This window comes from Scheffersomyces spartinae (genome assembly GCF_019049425.1).
Source record: "Scheffersomyces spartinae strain ARV_011 chromosome Unknown scaffold_5, whole genome shotgun sequence".
Classification (NCBI taxonomy): domain Eukaryota; kingdom Fungi; phylum Ascomycota; class Pichiomycetes; order Serinales; family Debaryomycetaceae; genus Lizanozyma; species Lizanozyma spartinae.
In genome coordinates this window covers 49,404-73,409 of record NW_025065052.1, presented here as the reverse complement: position 1 = coordinate 73,409, position 24,006 = coordinate 49,404, and the positions used below count along the sequence as shown (strand labels likewise).

The 24,006-nt window shown below is 38.3% G+C and overlaps 6 protein-coding genes and 2 non-coding genes across 8 annotated transcripts; 3 read left to right on the top strand and 5 right to left on the bottom strand.

The window, feature by feature from the left end:
* Positions 1-2,556: 2,556 nt before the first annotated feature.
* KQ657_003967 (glucose-induced degradation complex subunit) lies at positions 2,557-4,989 on the bottom strand (the record flags this gene model as incomplete). Its single annotated transcript, XM_043194657.1, has 1 exon — positions 2,557-4,989. One exon carries the CDS (start codon positions 4,987-4,989, stop codon positions 2,557-2,559), a length of 2,433 nt encoding a protein of 810 aa, XP_043050408.1.
* Positions 4,990-8,665: 3,676 nt separating this feature from the next.
* Positions 8,666-12,076, top strand: HAP1_1 (fungal specific transcription factor domain-containing protein; the record flags this gene model as incomplete). The annotated part of the gene is made up of 1 exon (XM_043194656.1): positions 8,666-12,076. The coding sequence occupies one exon, from the start codon at positions 8,666-8,668 to the stop codon at positions 12,074-12,076; it is 3,411 nt and encodes a 1,136-aa protein (XP_043050407.1).
* A 189-nt stretch (positions 12,077-12,265) lies between these two features.
* KQ657_003965 (uncharacterized protein) lies at positions 12,266-13,138 on the bottom strand (the record flags this gene model as incomplete). The annotated part of the gene is made up of 1 exon (XM_043194655.1): positions 12,266-13,138. One exon carries the CDS (start codon positions 13,136-13,138, stop codon positions 12,266-12,268), a length of 873 nt encoding a protein of 290 aa, XP_043050406.1.
* A 103-nt stretch (positions 13,139-13,241) lies between these two features.
* On the bottom strand, positions 13,242-13,324 carry KQ657_003964. Its single transcript has one exon. It is a non-coding gene; the product is annotated as a tRNA-Leu (tRNA).
* Positions 13,325-13,603: 279 nt separating this feature from the next.
* On the bottom strand, positions 13,604-13,686 carry KQ657_003963. Its single transcript has one exon. It is a non-coding gene; the product is annotated as a tRNA-Leu (tRNA).
* A 2,075-nt stretch (positions 13,687-15,761) lies between these two features.
* KQ657_003962 (uncharacterized protein) lies at positions 15,762-16,724 on the bottom strand (the record flags this gene model as incomplete). The annotated part of the gene is made up of 1 exon (XM_043194654.1): positions 15,762-16,724. The coding sequence occupies one exon, from the start codon at positions 16,722-16,724 to the stop codon at positions 15,762-15,764; it is 963 nt and encodes a 320-aa protein (XP_043050405.1).
* Positions 16,725-19,252: 2,528 nt separating this feature from the next.
* KQ657_003961 (uncharacterized protein) lies at positions 19,253-19,894 on the top strand (the record flags this gene model as incomplete). The annotated part of the gene is made up of 1 exon (XM_043194653.1): positions 19,253-19,894. One exon carries the CDS (start codon positions 19,253-19,255, stop codon positions 19,892-19,894), a length of 642 nt encoding a protein of 213 aa, XP_043050404.1.
* Positions 19,895-21,293: 1,399 nt separating this feature from the next.
* KQ657_003960 (uncharacterized protein) lies at positions 21,294-24,002 on the top strand (the record flags this gene model as incomplete). The annotated part of the gene is made up of 1 exon (XM_043194652.1): positions 21,294-24,002. One exon carries the CDS (start codon positions 21,294-21,296, stop codon positions 24,000-24,002), a length of 2,709 nt encoding a protein of 902 aa, XP_043050403.1.
* Positions 24,003-24,006: the final 4 nt, after the last annotated feature.

Below are 24,006 nucleotides of genomic sequence, written 5' to 3'. Positions count from 1 at the left end.
CAGTCACAAGCTTCACTACTTGCTGGAGCTATTGGAGGATGGATGGTTTATTCTAATCGGTATCCTCAACTATTTTCACTGGGGATCACTCATCAGATTACTTTATACTGTTTCAGCAGAGTGGTAATAGCATTAGGGAAAGTTATAGTAGATTATTATTTACACTGTCGACAACCACAATTCCATCTGGCTCGAACAGGGTCACCCATATCATATAGTGATTTATCCATGGTACAGAAGAAGAGAGTTAAGAATAGTATTTATAATAGACTGTGGAAATATTTTGCTGTGTTAGTATGGGCACTGGTGATGTTTCTTAATGATTATTCACCTGAATACTTACAGAGTTCTTTGAGACATTCAATGACTTATATTTATGATGTGGAGCAGGATTCATGGCCAACTTGGAGGCTGTTCCTTGGTGTATAATGAATAGATGATATAGTTATGTTACTGTGCTGTAGTATACGCGTGCGTAGTAAAATAGGTAATGGAAAATACCATACAGCCAACACTGTCACCACTGCTACATAAACAATACTACATCACTAACAATACTCCATCAATACCCGTCACCACTGCTACTCCCGCTCCACCTCTATCTATCTGCTTACAAACATCCTGTATCAAATCAACCAGCGCTACCCTCCGCCACCGGCATAAAGAAAACACGGTGTTCAAACTGAAAATTACCGTCGTCGCCACTACCACTACTTATAAAACGTCCATTAAACTCCTTTAGTTTATTATTTCTATAGTCAACAAACTAATCAACCATATAAATAGTAATGAAGTTCTGGAATTTCTCTACCTCTGCGTTGGCAATCTTATTGGCTTCTGTTTCATTGGCCAATGCCAGCGGACCAAGCGACGGTGAAGCTGCTGCTGACCCCAATTCTGCCGTGGTAAAGTTGAGTGCTGAAAACTTTAAAGCCTTTATCGATGAAAACCCTTTGGTTCTTGCTGAGTTCTTTGCTCCATGGTGTGGCTACTGTAAGGTTTTGGGACCTGAGTTCTCCAAGGCCAGTAACATCTTGAATGAAACACACCCTAACATCAAGTTGGCCCAAATTGATTGTACTGAAAATGAACAATTGTGCCAGCAACATCAAATTAGAGGTTACCCTTCATTAAAGGTTTTCCGTTCCAAGGATAAGGTTGTTGATGACTATGAAGGCCCAAGAGAAGCTAACGGTATTGTTGACTTTATGATTAAGGAATCCTTGCCTGCCATTCAAGAACCAAGCACGATTGAAGAGTTTGCTGCCATGGTTAAGGGTCAATTGAAGCCTTATCTTGTTCACATCAATGGTGCTGGTAGTGCTAAGGAAGCCTTTGAATCTGTTTCTCAAAAGTTGAGAAAGTCCAACTCCTTTATTAGCATTAAGGACAAGTCTATCATCGATGACTTGAAATCCAAAATCGATGAAGCCAAGGGTGAAATCGTGGAATTGGTTGATAACGGAGTTTATTTGATCTACCCTGATTTGTACGATGATGTTAGAACTTTTGTTAGCAACGTCACTGATGCTGCCAACTTGGAAAAGTTTATCAACGTTGAAGGAATCCCATACTTTGGTGACATTGGTAGAGATACTTACCAAATGTACATGAACTCAGATTTACCTTTGGCTTACTACTTTTATGATTCCATCGACAGAAGAGCTGAATACGAACCCTTGTTCACTGAATTGGCTAAGAAATACAAGGGTAAGCTTAATTTCGTTGGGTTGGATGCTAACTTGTATGGTAGACACGCAGAGATCTTGTCTATGGACCCAGCTGTCGTTCCATTATTTGCCATCCATAACACCAAGTCTAACTTGAAGTATGGTATCAACCAAACTGAACATCCAGAGGGTCCTTCTAAGGAAACCATCACTGAATTCTTGGAAAAGTACTTTGCTGAAGAATTGGAACCAGTTTTCAAGAGTGAAGAAATTCCAACTGCTGAAGAAAAGAATGCTTCTCCTGTTGTCAAGATTGTTGGTAAGAATCACGCTGATATTGTTGGTGATATTGAAAAGGATGTCTTTGTTAAGTACTATGCTCCATGGTGTGGTCACTGTAAGAAGTTGGCTCCTATCTGGGAAGAACTTGCTGAAATCTATGGCTCCAATAAGGACAATGCTAAGGTTATCATTTCTAACATGGACCACACTGCCAATGATGCCATTATTCCATACGAAATCGAAGGTTACCCAACCTTATTGTTATATCCAGCTAACGGTGAAATTGATGAGAAGACCGGTGTCAGAAAGCCTATCATCTTTGAACAACCAAGAGACTTGGAACACTTGGTAAGCTTCCTTAAGGAACACGGTACTCACAAGGATGCTCATCCAGTTGCTGAAAAAGATGAAGAAGAAGTCGAGGAAAAGGAAGAAGAAGCTGTAGCTCCCGAAGACATCATCGACGATGTGAACGAAGCTATTCACGATGAGTTATAATCGATGATCATCATCAACAACTTATAAAAAAATCTACATAAACAAAAAAAAAATTTTGTATCGTTATTTTTATTATCGTCATTGTAAGGTACTATTATCATGATCATCATCCCCATATCTTAACCAACTTGTCATCACCAACACTGCACCAGAACCTTCCGCTATCAGTGCTCTCGTCCAAAACATCACCGTAAAGATTCCAATCAACACTATTGCACAACCCACAATGAGCCTTGACTCGAGATATCAATTCACCAGTCTTGATCTTCCAAATGTAAACGTTCCCATGTTCGCTTCCACTGAGAACCAATTGCTCTTGTGGACCCTGGCCTTCGTCAGACAAATATCCAAACAGAGATCTAACAATATTCATGTCTTGAGAATGACCCACTAGTCTTCTCACCAACACTGGCTTCTCTGGAAGCTTCAGGATATCCCACACATACAACTCCTTCAGATTCACTAGCAAGTACTTCCCACTATGAGAAATAGAACACAGGGTAAGTCTGTCTGTTAATGTTAAGGAAAATAACTTTCTAGTGGTTTGAGTGGCATCTTCCATATCTTGTGGAAGCGTGAAAAAGTCAATCTGCTTATTGGCAGTGATAGTAACAAGAAACGTTCCACATGGTGTAATTGATAAATCATTAACTCGATTAAATTGTGACAGTAACCCATTGGAATCTCCAGATTCTCCATCTTTAAACTTGATACCTTCAGATGATGAATTTGGCTGACTTGAGCCCCCACTATTGTTGGTTCTGTTGGGAGATGAAATACGATTTGTTACCTTGACATGCGAGTTTGCACTTTCTGTTGGTGGCAGATTTCCACCATTACTGCCTCTTCCAGAGTTATTGTAATCGTGAGAACTCATTGAATCTCCCTCTTCAAGTATTGCCAGATCTGAATTTTCATCTGTATCAACATAAAAGTCAAATATTAATTTACCATTCACGTCAAAGGCACGTAGTGCTTTATCAGGAGATCCAACAATAAACTCAGGAACCGTGGCTTGAGAGGAAGCAGGAAGAAATTCAGCAGTCCAAACTCTTATATTTGGTCCAAGAATAAAGCAACTTGCAAGCCTGGGATTGACTGTTTCGGTGCTAAGAGTGGATGAACGGGTAATCCTTTTGGGAGTGTCATTCAAATGCTTCTTCAATCCCACGTACCAAACTCGAACCAACGTATTTAATCCAACGGTGACAATAAACTCTTCAGTTGGATCCCAACAACAATATAGAATATGAGAAGGAGTCGACGATAGTTGAAACACTTCACTGTTAGGAATATCATTGGACACAAACCTAGATTGATCAAGCTTAGAATTTGATTCTAAAACAGCCAATTGTTTGAATTCATTCCGAACATTATAAAGAATAACTCTTCCATCTGCTGATGCAGTTGCAAGATACCTTCCACTAGGAGAAAACTTTGTGAACCATACTTCATTTGTATGAAGGTCAAGAGTATGGATTAACTTATCGGGGAATGATCTCTTTAATGAATCACTATTAGCTGGATCCAATATTGGAGGAGGAATTAACAAAGGGTATTCGATGTTTAACTTCTGTCTTGGAGGAAGGTAATATGGGTTTTTGTAATGCTGATATTTAACAGCTTGGTCTATTATTTGAGACATGAAACCTTCAGGAATGGAAAATTGACTATAATGTTTATTAAAAGTGAAGATTTGGTGAAGACATTTACTCCTTAGGATTGTTCTCAATTGGTCAAAGATATTGACAGTATTGTTATAAGTAGTATTAGTCAATAAAAGATAATCTTGATTGAAGATGAGGTCCACCACTTCCAGAAGTGAGCTTGATTCACATCTAAGTATCAAAGAACTTAACTTCACATATTCGCTTTCACTTTTAGCCAAAGTGCTTAAAAGTTCATGCGGAAACAAACTCTTACATTTTGAAAGTAAGTTGCCCTTTGTAGGTGGATGAAACACTTCAAGTTGACTTAAAAGGTTGTCCTTAATATAACTTACAAGGAACTGTGCATCTAAGGGTCCTTCCTCTTGTAAGAAGGGACCTGAATATTCAATAGAACGTTGTGGGAAGTCTGACGTTGATTTGGACTGCACAACGTATAGTAGAACCAACTCAAGGAAATATGTCCGTTTAAGTAAATACTGGATCAATTTAATGGCTACTTCAGGATGGGAACATGATTTAATCAATGGAAGATAAACACGTTTACTTCCACTGTCGCCCGCTTCATCAATAGCCATCAACAACAGCAGTTCCAGTGGACGATGAATGATGTCAGAAGCTAATTCTTTATCCAATTCATTGGCCAATTCCAAATACTCTCCCCTGGAAATGTACTCGTAGAATTGATTGATCCCGTCCACATCTCGTTGTGTGACTGGATGGTTCAGCGGCGTGGTATACTTGTAGTTGAGTAGCAGGTTCTGGGTATCATTCAACTCCTGGGCCAACTTATCGAATCCAAACTCTCTCAAAGTTGAACCAATTAACTGGATTACAAATTGGTTGTAGGGGGTATTGAGGCTGTTGCTCATTGAGATTGGGATTGGAACGGGGGGTGTCTCACTGTTTATAGGGCAGTAGTAGCAGTAACTTTGACGCCGGACTCCAAGTGTTATAAGTCAAATATACTTGAAGATTTCTGGCAGTCGTGGTAATGGCGGTCAGTTAACTTCTATTGTTCTGCTGTAGTTGGGTTGACCATTTAGGGAAGGGTAATGAGACCCAGGGGGAGGTTTGAGCTTTGGGGTAGCCAATCGGTAAATGCACTACTGTGGAGCACAAGACGGCGCGACAGGTCATACTTAAGGGGGTTCAGGCTGCAAACAAATGCACGTTAATGCATGGCATTCGTCTGTCCATTACAAGGGTTTGGGGTCTCTCGGGTCAATGGATGCATTCCATAAGTGAATTAGGTTTGGGTTGAATGGGTAAAAGGGGTGCAAACTGATAGTTGACGAAAGTTAACGGTTAGGAAGAAAGCGTGACTTAACGGTAGGAAGAAGTCGGATCAGATTAAAGAATGGATTTTAAAGTTCAGTCCAATTATTGGTGTGCGGGTGTACAAATGCAACAGAAGGTCACCGCATTTCGACTGGTATGCGAGGACACAAAAATGAACTAAAGTCTGCCGACATGGGAGGAAAAATAATAAATCATAAATCATAAAAGTGATGAGAAATCTATTTGTGTCTGATCCAGTCTAAAACGTTTCTTGCATGATGGTGGCAAAAAAAATACATCTTAAAATAATATCTGTCTGAGATTAAGTAGATAATTTTTGTTGTTAAAAATTATTGAACACATGCGATGCAGACAATCAGATGAGGTTGTGGGATACGTTGAAATATAATATTAATATTAGCCACAAAAAGACATTGTTCTATCGGAAAATAGCCCTGTCATTCCTTTAATTCAATAACGACTATTAAAATAGAAGTCATAATCAACTTTAAAGTATAAAGTTGCCAGCATTTTGATATGCCGGCCAAACAACGTAAATGCTCAAGCCTCGTGAGCCAATTAAATCCCGGAAGATTCTATTATAATGGAGGAACAAAAATTAATTCACATTATTCATGCGATCATACAGAAATTAAGAAACTTACCTGTAGGCGCGACTGCGATTTCAAGCAGACATTAAATGCTAATAAATTATATTGACACAATTAATTAGGAATGGCTGTTAACAATTAGGTGGCAAAACTTAAACGGCAATCAACTATCACAACGTCTGAGTGGGGGACCTAAAGTGGCATACAGGAGCGCAATGCCCAAAATTGCGCGCGACATTTTCAGTCCGATTTTGGAATATCAATAACATCTTGATATGCAATATACGCATAGCCTCTCAATTACGGGGCGAAGCTATATCGTATTCTCCTGAAACAAAAGCCGCCCACTTGTTTAGACTACGAAGGAACTAAAACCTACAAGTTTTCTTGACAATTGTCGGCCGCTGTGCTTTAAAAGCTTGGATGTAACTCTTATTGTTGACCCATTTGAAAAAACCTACGGAAATGAGTCACACATATAGAATCAGAGACACTTTCCCAATAATAAGCAAAAAGATAAAAAAGAAGTTACAAACCATCAAATGCATATGTAAACATTTTCTCGTTATTTACGACTGGCGCATATGCGGAACTATTCCAGTGTCATCCCTTAAATGGTACATATTTGGCAAACAATACGACGGGAGTCATTAACCGTCAATTTACTGAACAAAACCATAGAACTTTTCGTTGCGATTTGCAGCTACAAGTATCTAACCGTCAGTAATCATGGTATATAATTAGTAGTTAGAGTGTTATATAGTTTGCTTTAGAGCATCAGGATGAATGTGGCAAACAAAAATTGTCAGATCCTCCAACATTATCATTGCACGGTTGAAAAAGCAAGCGGAGTAAAGAGTTTCCCAGCCGCGCAAAAGTGACGGGTTTAAAGGTTCTGTGTCATTGGGAGCAGACGCGCGACAGGTGGCGAAAATATCCTTGTCGAAGCCTCCTCACTATTTACGAGTGAAGAATTCCGACAGTGGGTGAGACAGGTGAAGAAGCCGGGTCCACCCGTACCCGATCATAGCATAAACACAAGAATACTTGACTGTCAAGATAAACCAATCAGATAGAAGATACATCGTAGATTATACTATTAAAATATTCACTGGAAGGACATTTGACTCAAAGTAGTAAGAACCATTTTTGCATGATTATTAATAGGATGGCAACAGAATGTACTATGTGTTTTATTTGTGTATCTATGTTTGTGTGTTATTCTAGAATATCAAGTGGATCAAAAGTAGTTCGCCTTGTACAGTCATCGTATATTGACTGTTCAAGTCCATTTTGCAATTCATACGACATGACATGGCAATGACTTCGTATTTCCTGGTGGTCCCGTATACTCGGGTATCAACCCTTAAAATAAAACACAAACCATGAACCTGGGACCTTGGTTGTAGATAGTAATGAGCACAATCTAAAAAGAGTGACAGCTGTAGACGTGGAATAAAAAGTCTGGAACCACTAGTGTGCGCTTGCAGCCAAAGCAAAAGCTATGATGTAATTGGCACCAAAGAAGGAAGAAACAGGGTGAAAATTAGATAGCCCTTTAACGCCCGGATTGTAGTCGTCTTTGGTCACTAAAATCTTGAGAACTAGGTCCTGTAAAAATGACGCCGTTGCTGTTATTTCTTACAAATTGAGTCTTTGATATGTGGGAAGGCACAATGCATTCCGAGACAATAACACAGCAAACTTAGCTTTTTTTGGCTATTTATCCAAAGCCAATGGATAGACTGGGAAGTAAAGCATGCTCATGTCATGATTGGCGTGTGTTACATTTTCACTATAAGTATAACCCCTTTTGCACTTGACTTTAATGGGATCCATTGGGTTGGGTCGGTCGCGATTTGATTGTCCCATGTTGCATTGCATTTGATTGCAGACCTTAATAGAACTATACTCATACTATAAAAACCAATTACTCGGTGGTATCAATCTTGTAATTCATAATTGATCAATTGAACTCAACAAAGTAAACATAGCAAACTGTTTTATTTGCATAGACCAGTAATTAATTTGACTATCAAGGTTGGTGTGCCCTTTTTTGTCTGAAAAAGAAGAAACAAAAGGTCAGTCGCATAAAAACTCGGCTTAACAGGAGTACGCATTATTTTTCAAATTGTCGGACTTCAATCAGTTTTTGAACTCTTTGGCACTCAGTGATGAAGAAAAATCAGACAAAAACGACTCTTTGACATCACTAATTGACACTTCTTCGTTTACTATGGGTTCTGCGAGTCAGGAAATATTAAGGACACCATCATTTAAAAGTCTGTCTTTTCAAATCTCCAATTCAACTATTCTTCCAACAGTCGAGGAATCCCCCATTGCCAGTGGTACTATTTCCGAACATAACAACATCGAAGCCGACCCCCATTTGTCACTGTCTGGAAGTGTATCTCCAGAGTCGCTAGTCCACATCCCCTCAACCAATATGATGGCACTTCCCAAGCGAAGAAGAAGGGCCACAAGAGTCTGTGATTTTTGTAAACGACGTAAGATCAAGTGTGATCGAGGACTGCCCTGTTCTCTGTGTGTTAAGTATGGGAAGAAAGGGTGTTCATATTCCGATCTGTTTGGCATTACTGAAGAGACGGAGATAACGTCAACATATAGCAACATCGAGCACGAAAATACCACTAACATGGATCAACTTCCTCCGTTAATAACGGATCGTCCTCTGCCATCCCATAGGTCCTCCGTGACGAGTAACTCTATCTCGAGTGCTTCTTCCAGTTCATCGTCCAACGCATCCCTTAACTCCTCATCCTCGTTATCATCGTATGGGTCATCATACTTAGCTCCGTCCAATACCAGTAATAATAATACTAATGCTGGGTCCAAGAAACAACTACCAACGACTTATACTACCAACACCTTCTCCGTTATCAATAAGCCCTCGTTGTCGGATCCAAGTCCGGTGCTGGGTCTCAAATTAGCAAAGCGGAAACTGAGAGAAGAGCAGACTGAAGATGATGTTTTACGGACGGAATTGGAATCTTTAAAGAATAAACTAAGAAGGATTGAAAGCAAGCTACATATCGATCCTCCTCCTACTCCATCAACAACCGGTGCTGGTGCTATTGTTGGTGTTGTTCCAACTTCTACTACTACTAACACTTCTTCAACTACTTCATCGGTCCCAGGTCCTCTCCACTCTACTACATCATTGTCACCAGTCGACATTAAATGTATTCAACGCTATGAACCCTTCCAAACTACAGGGTTCCCCGCTCCACTGATACCCAGCATGTATTCTCCTACCCAAAAGCAGCAACAAAGACAGTCCAGTGTACGGAATTTACCACTCCCCAACCCTCAAGCATCTTCTTCCATAATATCTATGATGGGCAGCAATGTCACCGCCTCCACATCACATACGTCTCCGGATATCCAAACGGGAGACCACGAAGTGTTGACAGAAGTAAATAAATTCTTTCTGCTTGTCGGTAATAACCCTTACGAGTCTCCGTTAGATATTATAGATTTCATATCGGGTTACTCTTCTCTCCTAAGGTCTGTGCCAACGTTGAAAATCAGTGCGGGTCCCTTATCATGGATGGGTCTCTTGGGGAGTGATAAAGCACTTCGTGCAGTGTGTCAGTTTGTTCAGGCCTCTAAAGCTATTCTTGCTGAAAAGCATCAAGCTCTCTCAGAAGTACAAGAGCTGGAACAACAGTTTGCTCAAAAGGCTAAGGAAGAGGCTGGCCTCTGTGTTGATCCATTATTTGTTAAAGAAAATAGCAAGGAACCCAAAGTAGTTGGTGGTGTAATTGGTGATGTAAGAAACCACCATAATCCTGTTCCTTTGGCAATGACTTCAGTCAGCAAATCCAATATCAATAGAAAAGCACGGGAAATGGGTTTAACATTCTATGAAGGTGAATTGGATGAAGAAATGAAATTAGTAGAGAAGATTCAACTTGTGTTACCAAGAAAGGACGTTATCTGGAGATTAATCAAAAGATACTTTAAGCATTTGTATCCGTATATGCCTTTTATTGATGAGATTTCATTCAGAGGTCAATGTGAAAGCTTTATAGGTAAAGAAGACCTCAATGATAAGCTGGAAGTCACAAACTTACTAATTGAAAGGAAATCTGATTTTGCCTTTCTAGGACTATTGCTTATTGTATTAAGATTTAGTTATTTGACTGTGTTTACAAGTTCTTCTTGTATCAATCCAGCTCATTTGAAATCGGATGATTTAAGTCCCGAAGCAGAAGAGAAGATGATATTTTTAAGTAATCCAATCAACATTGAAGTCATTGATGTGGCTCAACTTTGTTTAAATCAATTCAATTTGATGAGGAATGGTTACTTCCCAGTATTACAGTTGGCTCTTTTTACTCGACTTTATCATGAATACGCCCCTGAAGATGGAGATGCAGCACAGGTTTTCACGGCCATGTTGATTCAAATGGCATTTGGTTTAGGCTTACATCGTGAGCCCCATCCAAGTACTGTTAAAAACTCAGTAAGTGAAAGGTATAATAATCTTCGTCGAAAGATATGGCATCATTTACTTATGGATGATTTAGTTGGAGCCATGAATTCTGGTACTCCAATGACAACTAACCCAAATAGTTTTGATACTAAATTGCCTGCTTTTTCTCCCGAAGCTTCTAATTGTTTAGATTTGGAATTGGAAAAGGTAACTTTGAGTGGTTTACGACATTGTCATGAAACATATGTTCCTACTGTTGAGTTGGTTGGATTGTTGAGTAATATTCGTGGAGGTGTTAGTGTTAAGGCATTGACTGAGAACTTGAATTACTTGGAAAGAGAAGTTATTTCAAAGTATGGACGGTTAGGAGGATTCTTTGAAGAAGCAAATGCTGAAGAATTGTCTTACAGTACCATTAAAATGACAATTTATTTCACATCCACCATTTTCCTTGTATCAGTGTTTGTTTATATCTTCAACTTTTATGAATCCAAATCCAGAGCTGATCTTGTCTACTTTTACTCCAGAAAGATCTTTATTATTGTCTATCAAGACTTTTTACCTCATTTCAAATACTTCATTGACAACAGTGCACGAATCTTTAAGGATTCTACTGATATTATTGTCACTCCTGGCTTTGAACTGGCTGCTCATAAATCACTTATGGTGAACTATATGTTTCTCATAAGAATTTCTCTTCGTCGTACTAAGATTAGAAATGCCATTCAAGATGGTATAATCTCTTCAGACAAGCACATTGAGAAGCATTTGAACTCACTCGGAAAATTGCTGGACTTGTTGGAACAAGCTCTTGATATTCTTATTGAATCGTTGGCCATGATTTCTCATCGTTATTATTATGCCTGGAAGGTTAGTAAAGTTCAGAAGGTTCTTCGGAAGTTATGTGTGAACCAAGAGTTCATTGACCAATTTTCTGAGACCAATAAGGAAACAGATGCCTTGTTGTTTTCCAATTCACAAATTGAAGAGTTAACTGGAATAGTTGAACGATCTCTTGAAAAGATTTCCAAGCAGAAACGGCCTCGTCGGCAACAACATCAACATCAACAACTGCAACAACTGCAACAAAAGCAAAAGCAACAACTGCACAATCATCATGCCAATAGCATGGCCAAAGTTGAAGAGAATGGATCAATGAATTCAGATATACCTCCTATTTCCGCCGATTATCCCTCTTCTCATTCAATGGGTTCGACAGACAGCTGCAGCGATATCAACACTGTTCAAGGACTTTCTGCGGAGCAAATTGATCTGATGTGGTATCAAGTGTTGGCCTTAAAGAACGATAAAGACGGCGGTGCACCCAACATCAACGAAAGCTATAATATTGGGGGAATCTTAGCAGGCAACAGGCCCGCGTACAAGAGCACAAATCCCATGTCACCGGAGTATAATAACATGGATCCAAGCTCCAATATGAATGGACTCAAAGGTGTTCAAGAACCAGGTAATAATTCTTCTAATCCATTTTTGACTCTGAATCAATTCTATGATGTGAATTTCGAAGAGTTACTTGAGTTCTTTGATGATTCAGTTATGCAAAATAATGTCCTTGATGAAACAACGTTTACTCCTGTTCAAAATTGATACTATTATGTTACTATTATTGTTACTGTTAGCTTTGGTTACTGTTAACTATTGTTACTACTATATTATGACTATTTATTATAAGGTTTACGAACCACTAAGACCCAAAAAAAAAAAATCTTTGAACTGTACATACATTTATATATATATGCTCTATATTAATGTTTTATTATTATGACTATTATTTTTTTACTTTGTAGTCATTTCACTCTTGGATTCCCATAGTATAACGGTTCCGGTTACGGACTTGAACATGAGCCACCGGTGATGGAACCCATAGGGCCGGAACAGGAGCACCGACAAATCAGAGTGCGCTAGTATCTCCGGTAAACGTTTCGATAATAAATATTCAATGTACGTTATTTTGTCATTAGTGGTAGTATCTGTGACAAACAGAGGCACACTATACTGTGAGAAGTAGCTGTCAACAGGGTTCGTTATTTGTGTCTGATTCGAACCAGCACAGACAAGACACAAGTACTCGTAAAGCTCATGGTATTGGTCAGGGTCCATCTTAGTGTCTGGTATTAACGGAAAGGACACTTCTCTGGTGACTATTTTGGACTGTTGCAGCTTAGAATCGTCTTCTTCATGGTAGACCTTGTTGAAGTTGGGGAAGGTCACGGGATCACTAAACGGATGGGCTTCTAATTGTAATATGGCCCTAGTTCCTACACTGGAAAGATCGTTAAGGTTATGACGATACTCAACTCCCCTTTGGAGCTTGTACTCGTGTACTATTGGTGATGTGGCACACGTGAGCTTCAAGTCATTCTCATCTTGCTTAGTGAACCGAGGGTATACTCGGTTCAATTGACGATTGTCACTATTGTAGATCTCATGAGTGTTCGATATGGCCACGAATGATCCTTGTGGGGTTTGGCTGTGGTGTTGGGGAGTGGGTGTGGTTGTTTCAAGCTTGGTTCTAGGAACCAATTGGTCTATCTCATCTCCGGTTTTATGGACTATGGCTATGTCAAATAGAAGAGGATTGGAGGCAATGATTGAATTGATCACTGGCTTCAATGACTCCGAGTCGCCTGTTCTGACTCGGAACGACATGAGTATAAGTCTTAAAAGTAGTCAAAAAAGAAAATAATTGATTCAATTACACTGTGGCTCATTGAATCTGGAATAGTAAGTGAGTGTGATCTGAAAAAAATAATGAAGGGTGCGAGGTTCGAACTCGCGCGGACACCGTCCAACAGAACTTAAGTCTGCCGCCTTAGACCACTCGGCCAACCCTCCAATTGAATGGCATTGATTCCACGATTTCGACCCGATTGGATTGAACAATTCAATGTTGGTACTTTTTTAATCACGTGACGAGATCTTTGCTACGACTTTTGGAAGTTCTCAGGATACATGAAATACTTGGAAAAAAAACTAACGTGGATCCTAGTAGTTTAATTACTGTTGCCATGGGATACAAATGTCTTTGAAGCAATATACAGGGTTAGAATTGACAAATAGAGCTCTAGAGCGAGTTCTAATCATCTAAACGTCATAAAAAAATTCAAAAAACAATGAAGGGTGCGAGGTTCGAACTCGCGCGGACACCGTCCAACAGAACTTAAGTCTGCCGCCTTAGACCACTCGGCCAACCCTCCTATGTTGTATAGTATCTTTTCCCGCTGCATTTATTTAGCGTTACTCAAACATGGACCTGAGAGGTGCTTTTTTGGGAAAAGAGATTAAATGCAGCTGCAGACAATTTTCAACAAATGAAACTCCATTTCAGTTGTTGGAATTCCAGACATACATATAACCCCATCTCTGATATTAACCAATAGTGTATCAAGGTCGTCTTATGAATTAAGTAAATTGAAATGGGTCAATCCTAGTCCATCTTCAGAAAACGCGAGGTTTTCAGTCGTCGCTCGTGTTTTCAGTTGTTACCTTATAAGAGATGCGCCAAGGGTAATTATAAGAACCCGCACGTAGATCAAGGAATAACACGCTTTGGAGAGTCAATATCGCGTCGGATGTTGTGTCTCTCGTATAATTTGAAAGACATTAGAAGACATTAGAAGCATTACAAGACATTAAAGGATACTCCCAATGAACAAATAGTATAAGGGAAAAGGGGCCTGTTAATAGTCGTGATGAGAAAAGGAGGTAGGTCAAAGAAAAACGTACTGTTAAGCTTTTTGTTTACTTTTAATATGTCGTCATACTACACCGTAAATGGACTTATACTCGCTTAAAGTCGTCAAACATGGGGTATTGACACAGATCAAATTAGTAAGGGTGTGCTTTTCAACATAAGAAAGTGATTAGCCAGCCAACAGGGGCGCGGAAACAAAGAGGTGGGTTTTAGGGGAAAGATAAAACAATGACATCATATGATCATGATCAGGATTTGATTCCTTTCATTACTACAACATAAAAACTATGGAGCCATTCCATAGAAACTATTGATGCACTATATTTGGTATAATATCTAAAAATAAGCTAAAGCTTATGATATGATCATCGGTGAGGTTTTTTGTCATCTCCCTGACGATATGCGTATGCAGACTTACCACCGAAGCGAGTGTGATTTGCACATTTTTTATTAGGATGAATGCAGTTAAATTACTATATCCAACTCACGAATTACGTCATGTGCGTTATATCTATCTTTAGAACTTCTTGAGATATTCCTTGCGCATAGATACGAGCACTGGACTACGTCCATCTGTCTGTTGTCATGTCATACATATTCAGATTGTCTGCCGGTGGCGTCGCATCTGAAGGTCGCCAAAGGTAAGTAATCAACTGCTTCCCTTTGTTTTATATGTTTTCATGTGCTCTTTTGGGTAGTGTTTCCCCTTCGTATTTCAGTATGTCTGCGTTCCAAAAGAAAAAATTGAACTACTGTTGTGATCCCCCACACGCAGGACAATGCAAATACTGCAGAAAGGCTGGAATGTGTATTTTTATTAGGCGATAATTGCTGGTCCTCAAGAATGTGAGTGTCGACTATATATTAAGATGCACAGATCCCTTTTTACTAGTATTACAACTGTTGTTATTATTATTATTAATATTCTCTGACCAAACATCAATAATCTGACACGTCATATTAGAGCATTTATATTTGTATAAGTATATACATATACATATACATTTACAGTGTTCCATCCTATTTATTATTATTATTACTATAGAGCTTACCTAATACATCATGGGTTTACCTCATCCTCAAGCTGATTCGAAATTACTTCGAGAACACAACTTTTATAATGATCCTTCAGATTCCGTTTCTTCTACGGGATCGACCCACGGAATGGCTCACCATTGCAATCTGAGTGCTCTCCACCTTGCGATCCTTTTCCTTGCAATGATCTTGATAGTTAAAATGCATTATGTCATTAAAAGATTCTACAGTGGTTACCTTAATAGATCCCATACTCTGCTGGTGTTAGGGTCTCCCAAAATACCTTCCAAGAAAAGTATGAATGAAAAGGCACAAGTTGATGAACTTGTATAAATATCTTCATCATAAATCATCATCATCAAAAGGTTTTTCTAAGGGCATGACGTGGATTTCTAGAACGTCTATTTTAAAGGTTTATATTCTTTCGTTTTATATTATTTTCTTTTCAGTGAGTTAAGTTAACACAATGCTTAACTCCGTTTCGTTCCTTTGGTTTTAATACAAGTTCTCACGTAGATAACTTAGTTACCTTGTAGGGAATCATTACTTGATCTTGTTGAGTACTTTAAGCATTTCAACATTCCATACAATCCAATCATACCAAATGAAATTGGGGAATATGGTGATCAAATGCCAGCATGAATGAGCATCCACCAATCTTCCTAAGGGATGCCAATCGAATACTTCCAACAGAACTCCTCCAAGAACAATAAGATTACAGACTAAGGGGATCCAAGGAATCAGACGACTTCTGATCTTATTGTGGGCCAAGGTGAGGACTTTAGTTTCATAAGGAAGTAACTCAATCAGATTATTCAATACGGGATAGTGTTTGGTAAAGATTCTATTTGTTTGGATAGTATGCCACGTCCATAATAGAGATGAAGTTATCCCCACCGTTAAACCAAATTTCATGTTGTATTGGTAATCCCACTGCTTAAGTAAGCTTGCGACATGGAAGACGTAAGCCAAAACACACACAAATTGACATAATCTAGTCCATTTTAAAGAACGATAATATTTCAACAGGAGAATAGCAATAGCGTTGAAGTTCGCTAGTAAGATCCCATTGGCACCGAAATAATCCAAAGTTTCTGTGACTGCATTATCTCTCATATGAAATATAGTTGAACATAACCAACCTAGTATACTTATAACAAGAGCAATTGTGAATTGTGAATAGATCCTACCAACCCAATCCAATTGTTGTGGATGTGAAGATACTTGGGCTCTTTTTTGGTTATGTCTTATCAACTTTAAATTGTCATAGTTAACTAATAAGTTCCCCATTGAAAACGCCGCCAGAAAGAACTCTTGGATCCCAAAGACCCTTCGGAATGGCCATTTCCCATAAAATTGATACATGTGATTATCATTTTTCATAGTTTCATCTGTTATAAGTTGTTGACAACGATAATGACAATCTTGAGGGCATGTCCATTGGAAGATATTCCGAGATACTACATTAAGGGTGTCATATCGATTGAAATCCTCTTGACTGAACATCGATGATGATGATGATGATGATGATGATGATGATGATGATTTGTCCCCACAGATAAGGGAAGTACATAATTGAACACAATTGGTGTATTCTTGTAGACGATCTCCAGGAGATGCCACCACATTGGTAGCCAAAAGTAGAAGAATTGGTAGACTGAATAGAAGCATGGTCTAGAATATGATACAGTCTGTAAGGAATAAGTGTCTGTATAAAAGCATTGGTTGTAGTCTTTACTGTTTGCTGTAAACTTCTTTATCCTTTCGCGTAAAGACGTTGTAGTTTGTGTCACGTGATTAATCAGAGAAATCTTTGATTGTTCACGTGATGTGGTAATTTCGTGTAAGGCACGTGACGCGTAGTTTTGATATACCTTGCCTCAAGGAACCCATATTGATCATATCATTACATAAGGACTTGCACATTGCTAGTACATTCCGAACTTGGCACTTACAGATAAAGCCTAGCCATGTGGCATAAATAGAAGATAAGACGGTGGGTGTTGTTCTTCATTGTGGTTGGTCACTATTAGATACGAGTCGGTCGTGTAAATAAGGTTATTGGTTGAGACAGATTGGAACTACGAATTCACCCTTGAAACGAATGAGCCCCTCCATGTTCTGGAATGAATGCGGAGGTTGAAGATCCATTCCCTAAAAAGCTAATGCATTCCAGATTCAGCATTTCCAGATAAGCCTTAGTGCATTCACACCAATAAAGAAGAATTGAGGACCAAACCAGCCAAGACAAAAGCTCACAGTGACCAACCACAATTGACCCCCCTCCACTCCCCACCCTTAATAGTAGTAATATTAGTGATCATAATAGTTTGTGTGTGGTGTTGACCGGTGTAACTTAACTACATAGAAGTAAAGTTTACATAGTTAACACAAACAATGCCAACGTGATCCAATAATAAAAAAGGATACAATGTATAGAAGAGAGAAGTAAAAGAAAAACAAGGTGCATTATTTCAAGGAATATTCTTGCACGTTGACCTCTATCTCTTTGTCACCATCACGGATAAATGAAGTACCATAATTATGGTGATAAGATATGGCTCGGTATCACCAATACCGGAGATTGATCGTGACCCAAACCAAGAGGGGAATAGAAAACAGCCGCTTGTGATAGAAAAGTGTAATTGCTATCGGGGTAGATGAAACTCTTGTTCTGTAGGTTGTTTATCAGAGTTGTTTGCCGATACGTAGGGGAGTTTAACCTAATCTTGAGCTTGTTGTTGTGCTTGTTGTATGTAATCTTGCGTAAGCAAATATCAAACAAAGGGGTAATTATTCCTTAAGCACATTAAAAGCCTTCTATCAGTTGTCGTGGCAAACCCACTTGTGCAAATGTCTTTAGGTTGAATGTTAACCCCCGAAACGATCATACTTTCAATTTTCTATAATCATTAATAGTGTCGTATCATAACATTGTTGATGGTCTCTAGAAAATTTGTCGCTGTCTGGGAGGGCTAATACTTTGTCAATTAGGTCCCTGTTGATTTTAAGCTCTCTTTCGTACAATTAAATTCAATCCATACACACCCCAAATGCATCTTTTTATGTCCTGAAATTGAGCTTTAGTGTCCGCGCTTGGCCCCTTTAGGATGCTAACAATATATATTCATTATAAACTTATTCTCTGTAATTGTGTTCATCTGCTCTTAACTCCTCAATTATGTGTAGAATATATGTATGTATGATTTTATGCACGTATATGTGAATAAATTTGCATATATGTTTGCATTTGTAATGTACATCTATATGTTTCGTTAACTTAATCCTATACCACGCAACCTCTGTTCTTTTGGTTCCGTATATGCTAAACTACTTTTCATCCTTTGAAAGTACATACATCCGTCAATTCAATACAATGTATTTTGGCTATTGTCATGCACTCCGAGTCGTGTGTGCCAGATTCCCCTACTAGCAATACGGTACTCACCCAGTGGTACAAACCCAAAAGGATAAAGCCGCCTGTTACAAAAACAACTTTTTAACTTAAAATTTTTCACTCCTCTAATCCTGCAGATACAAAACCGCACCAATCTCCACTTACATATATATATGTAAGATTTTACCTAAACTTAAAGTTATTTGTCTACTGCCAATTTCCACCTATATATAAACCTACATATATATATATATATATATACCAACAACAAATTATTTGATATCCTTCTGTACATTTAATAGCATTATCACCATCACAATCCAGTCCTTGTACTCCCCTGTATGCTCGTACACCAATGACATCTAAAAGAAGAAGATTATCTAATACCAGGGCTCCCATTGCCACTGCCACACCGACTCCCACAGCCAATACCAGGGTGGACTCTATAGTTGATTCTCCAGGGTCGACTATTGATCCTGTTGAAAAATTGTTACATCTTCCGTGTTTCTCCAACGACATTTTGGAATCAAACAACAACACAGTTACAGTCAATAACATCACATATTCCCATATTCCTAGTAATAACCATCATAATAACAGTCATCAAACTCGTATACGGCAATTGATCCTTGATCGAATGCGGAGTGGCAAAGGTAATTTTTTTGATAACCTGTCATTTGCCATTCTTACGAAACCACAACAGTCTACATTGGAAGACGAGGAGATCCAAAGGGCCAATAAGAAGGCAAAACCAAGTCGTGAGACTCCCTTTTTCCGGAATGTTAACTTCAACAGTCGTAGTACCACTTTTGACGAGTACTTCAGCTATGATTTGTTTGAAGAAAATGAGGATGGCAAAATCGATACATCATTGCCAATGACTCCTTCTAGAAGTAGCAATGGAGATGAAGATGAAGACCCCATTTCTTCGCCACCGATCTCTTATTCTCCTCCTTCCTCAGCACAAGACGATGATGTCAAAAAAGAGGACTTGTTTACTTCCAACTTCAACAATAATGATAATAATAATAACGGGGTATCACCCTTTTCTATGGCCCCAAAGATGAGATTTGACTACCGACAAAAGATTGATGAACTGTTGAACTTATCGCTGTCTGCATCTACTACTACAAACAATTCAATTGCCACTGCCCATGCACGGAATAGTGGTGCAGGAGTTGATGTATGGAAGTGTTTAAACAACACATGTCTTTTGTCTGGTAAAGCCAGTGAAATGTTAGGCTCTGGCAACATAGTTCTTACGGATTTCTTACTTTAACTTTTAAAGGAGAATGCATATCCTCCCACTCCTTTACACATAATTCTATTCTTGATTCGGACTTTTTATGTCTGCATTTTTTATTAATTTTTTTTTCTGCTTTAGTTCCTTTTGCATGTTTGATACTATCTATTAATTCTTTTGTCTAGTTTATACGGGTTTATTTTGTTTTAGTATATGAGTTTTTAATAATGGTTTATAGTTTGAATTGAGTTTTGTTGATTATTGATTTTTGTAGTGCATTGTTAAGGGGTGGATTAGAGTTTTACATAAGGAATAATTCCAGATTCTCTATTGGCTGTCGTTGAAGAATAAAAACCCCTTAACCGAAAAAAATAATCATAATAGCGATATCACAAACACACGCATCCAAGAACAACAAGGCTAAGTCCAGAAAAAGAAACGGATGAGAATTGTTCCCAAAAAAAACACCGACTACAATAAAAAAAGGCCAATTTCTCGTCGCTATATGCAGTCTGTTGATTGTTTGCCCCTCCTTTCCGTTTTTGAGCCTTAAGGGGTGGAACAAGTGCCTGCCGGTGTTACTTAAAATGTTACGGCACTATAGCCGGTAAAAAATAGCTTGCAAAGATTTCCCTTTTGCCGTACAAATGGAGGAGATAATAATGCTGGATTTGACATACCAGAAAAGCCTACAAAGATCAAAATTTAAAAAAGCATGCACAAAGTGTAGTATAATATTCAAGATTGTATTCAAATTCCGAAAGTCGTAGAGACAGACAATAATTCAAGTCCAACACTGAATGTACGAATTTGATAGGGATTACAACTTTTTTCACAAAAGTGTATACTTTGGTAATGTGTCGATTACACCACCACAGACATCAATTAATGTAATTACTTGTAGGAATAAATGAAAACTGACATTTTCAATAAAATTATCCCATTTATGTATAGAAAAGTACGGGGAGTTTTTATTTACCTTGTCTCTTTTGACACTAAATATTATTACCTATCACACATATACCGTGAAACATTGCATTACATGACATTACCCAACGTGAATTAGACAACATAACATTACATAACATTACATAACACAACATACAACGCACTCCGTAACTTGCATTGAATTGCACTAACATATTATTTTCATTTTGGTTATATTGCATTAACAGACAACCCCGTACACCAAGTAATCACGTGACAGCCCAATTGAAACCTCCCCCACAATCGCAAACTTTCTCAAACAGGAAAGCAACAATAGTAGAACAGTTTGCAACTTATATCTTTCCTTACCACCAACGTTCACTTACTTCATTGCCTCCCATAATAATCATCCCTATCACCAGACGCCCCTTGATACAAACATAGTATCCAATCAGCGTCGCTTCCCGTATTGAATTGACCAATCATACGCCGTTGTTGCCACACAAAGATGTCCTTCAGCCAGTTCCTCATTGCTTACTTCCTCGGTGGCCTTACCTTAATACCGATAGTGATCATTTGCTTCATCTACTTACATCCGAGGGACGAGCGCACTCAAACCGACCGGTTGATAGCCGACCAGGAAGAAGGACTAAAAGCCGGCGCCATTGAAGAAGATAAGTCCACAGGCATTGAAGCGTTCCATAGTGGGTGGATCTTTGTCACCCAAACGTATTTGGAGTCCCAAGATGAAATCAATAGCTCAACTATAAGCATTGAAAGCGACTCCAAATCGGCGTATTCCAGTCTTTATAAGTTGCAACAGAAGCAACAGAAACAGGAAGAAGATTTGAACGAAGAGTTCGAGGATAATAGCAACGCCATACCTCCATCATGTAATGCTTCAAATCTGGAATTAAATGGTTCATCTAACAATTTTGCCAATGCAGGTTCATCTGGTAAAAGTACAGGCTTGTCAGCATCATCAACATCTGCATCCATTGCACCTGTTAATGCTTCTTCCTCGGCTTCGTCTATTTCCTCTGCTTCTACAACACCATATGCGGCAGCAGCAGGTGCAACATCTTCTCCTTCTTCTTCCAGCTCATCACGAACTAACGGAAGTTCATCTAATCTCCGACCAAGCCAGCGAAAACATCGGTATTATGCTGTATTGAAACATGGAAACCTCTTTCTTTATAAAGATGAAAAATTAAAGGAAGTGAAACATGTGATAGTGTTAAGTTCTTATTTGGTGACTTTATGGCCTCGGAATTTAACAGATGCTCAACTTTTCACCAAAAGAACGGCCATTTGTCTTATGAAACGTGATTGGATAAGACCTCGTCGACTTTCAGATAACTTTGAAACGTTTGATAAAGATAAAATCTCCGTTATGGATGTTTTATATCCTAATTCAACCTTATCCCCCCCCAAAGGGTCATTTTTTATTTATGATGATCTTAATATCGATAAAGAAGATTGGTATTTTGAATTAATTAAAGCCACTAAAATATCATCCAAATTCAACATGGATCTTTTAAATCCTTTAGTTCATGCAAATACAATGCATTTTGAAACAAGAAACATGATTAATTTGATTCAAACATTATACTCTTCTGAAGGTCATTTGCAAACTAAATGGTTGAATGCAATGATTGGAAGATTATTCTTAGCATTTCAAAAGACAGATGTTTTAAAAGAATTTTTAATCCAAAGAATTTATAAGAAATTGAATAAGATCAAAGTCCCTGGGTTTCTTGATAAATTCCAAATTGTTAAAGTTTTCCCAGGAAATTCAGCCCCATTCTTCACTCATCCTCATTTGAAAGAAATTAGTCCTGATGGTTCAATTTTAATGAGTACTTTTGTTTCTTATAGTGGTCAATTATCTTTGCAAATTGCAACTAAATTGACCATTAATCTTGGATTTAAACCTCGGGAGGTCGATGTTCTTTTATCAATAACTTTGGAGTTATTGGAAGGTACTGTTCTTTTCAAAATAAAACCTCCTCCAAGTGAAAGAATTTGGTATTCATTTGAAGTCGAACCTGTTCTTCAACTTAAAATTGAACCAATTATAAGCTCAAGACAATTAACTTATAATATTATCACCAATCAAATCGATAAAAAATTCAAAGAAGCAATCCGGGAATCTTTGGTGTTACCTCATTGGGATGACTTAGTATTCTTTGACACTAAAGATTACATTTATCGTGGTGGGATTTGGGAAAACCCAAAACCTTTTGAAGAAAGAGAATCTGATAAGGAAAATGATTCCAATTCAGTCCATCGATCTTCTACTTCAATTGGTGAAGCTTTAGATGAAGATGCCATTGATTCTTCACCTCCAGAATCTGTTAGACTGATTCAAACAAATTCAAGTCAAATGACAACTAAAATGAAATTAAGTGCCACTTTATCAGACTTTTCCAAACGATTAAAGAAAACAAAATCAACTCATACACTTTCTGTTAATGAGGAGAATTATCTTAATGATGGTTCAACGTTAAACTCTCCTGATTCAAATAAACAGAACAATCCAACAATGAGTACTTTGAAGAAAATTGGCCAATGGTATTTCAAAGACAATAACAAGAATAATAACGAAACTGATAGTCAAGGTAGTTTCCATTTTAAAAAGGCTTCCACAGATAGTAGTAGTTTAGGAGAAGGAATTGAAGATTCTTGTTCAATTACAGGAGTAGCTAGTTCTACATCATCTGGAGCAGCTTCCAAAGATTATAATCCTCCAGAAATGATATCATCAAGAAGAAAGAAGTCTGATCGGAAACCTTCAATATCTCAAGTAGCCACCACACCATCAGTTTCTGCATCTTTACCTCACTCGTATGAATTTGCAAAGTCTCCAGAGCAAACTCATACAGTGTTGAAAACTTTATCAATACTGTCAGGCAACCCTTACGAATTTGATGATAATATCAATATTCCTGAAATGGAGTATTCAGACGGACAAGCAACGGTTGGTGTTACGCAAGCAACAACCACTTCATTCAACCAATCAGTCAGTCTTCATTCTTCAAAACCAGCACCACCAAGTTACTCACTGGAAGATTTTCCATTCATTTCAAAACCTGACCAGAGACCAGTACTGTCTCCACGAGCTCCTACGGACAATCTTATAGGAACACCAACCAAACCTTATAGGAAACCTCCTCCACCCTCATCACCAAGAATTCTTGAGAATAGTTTTGATTAAGCTT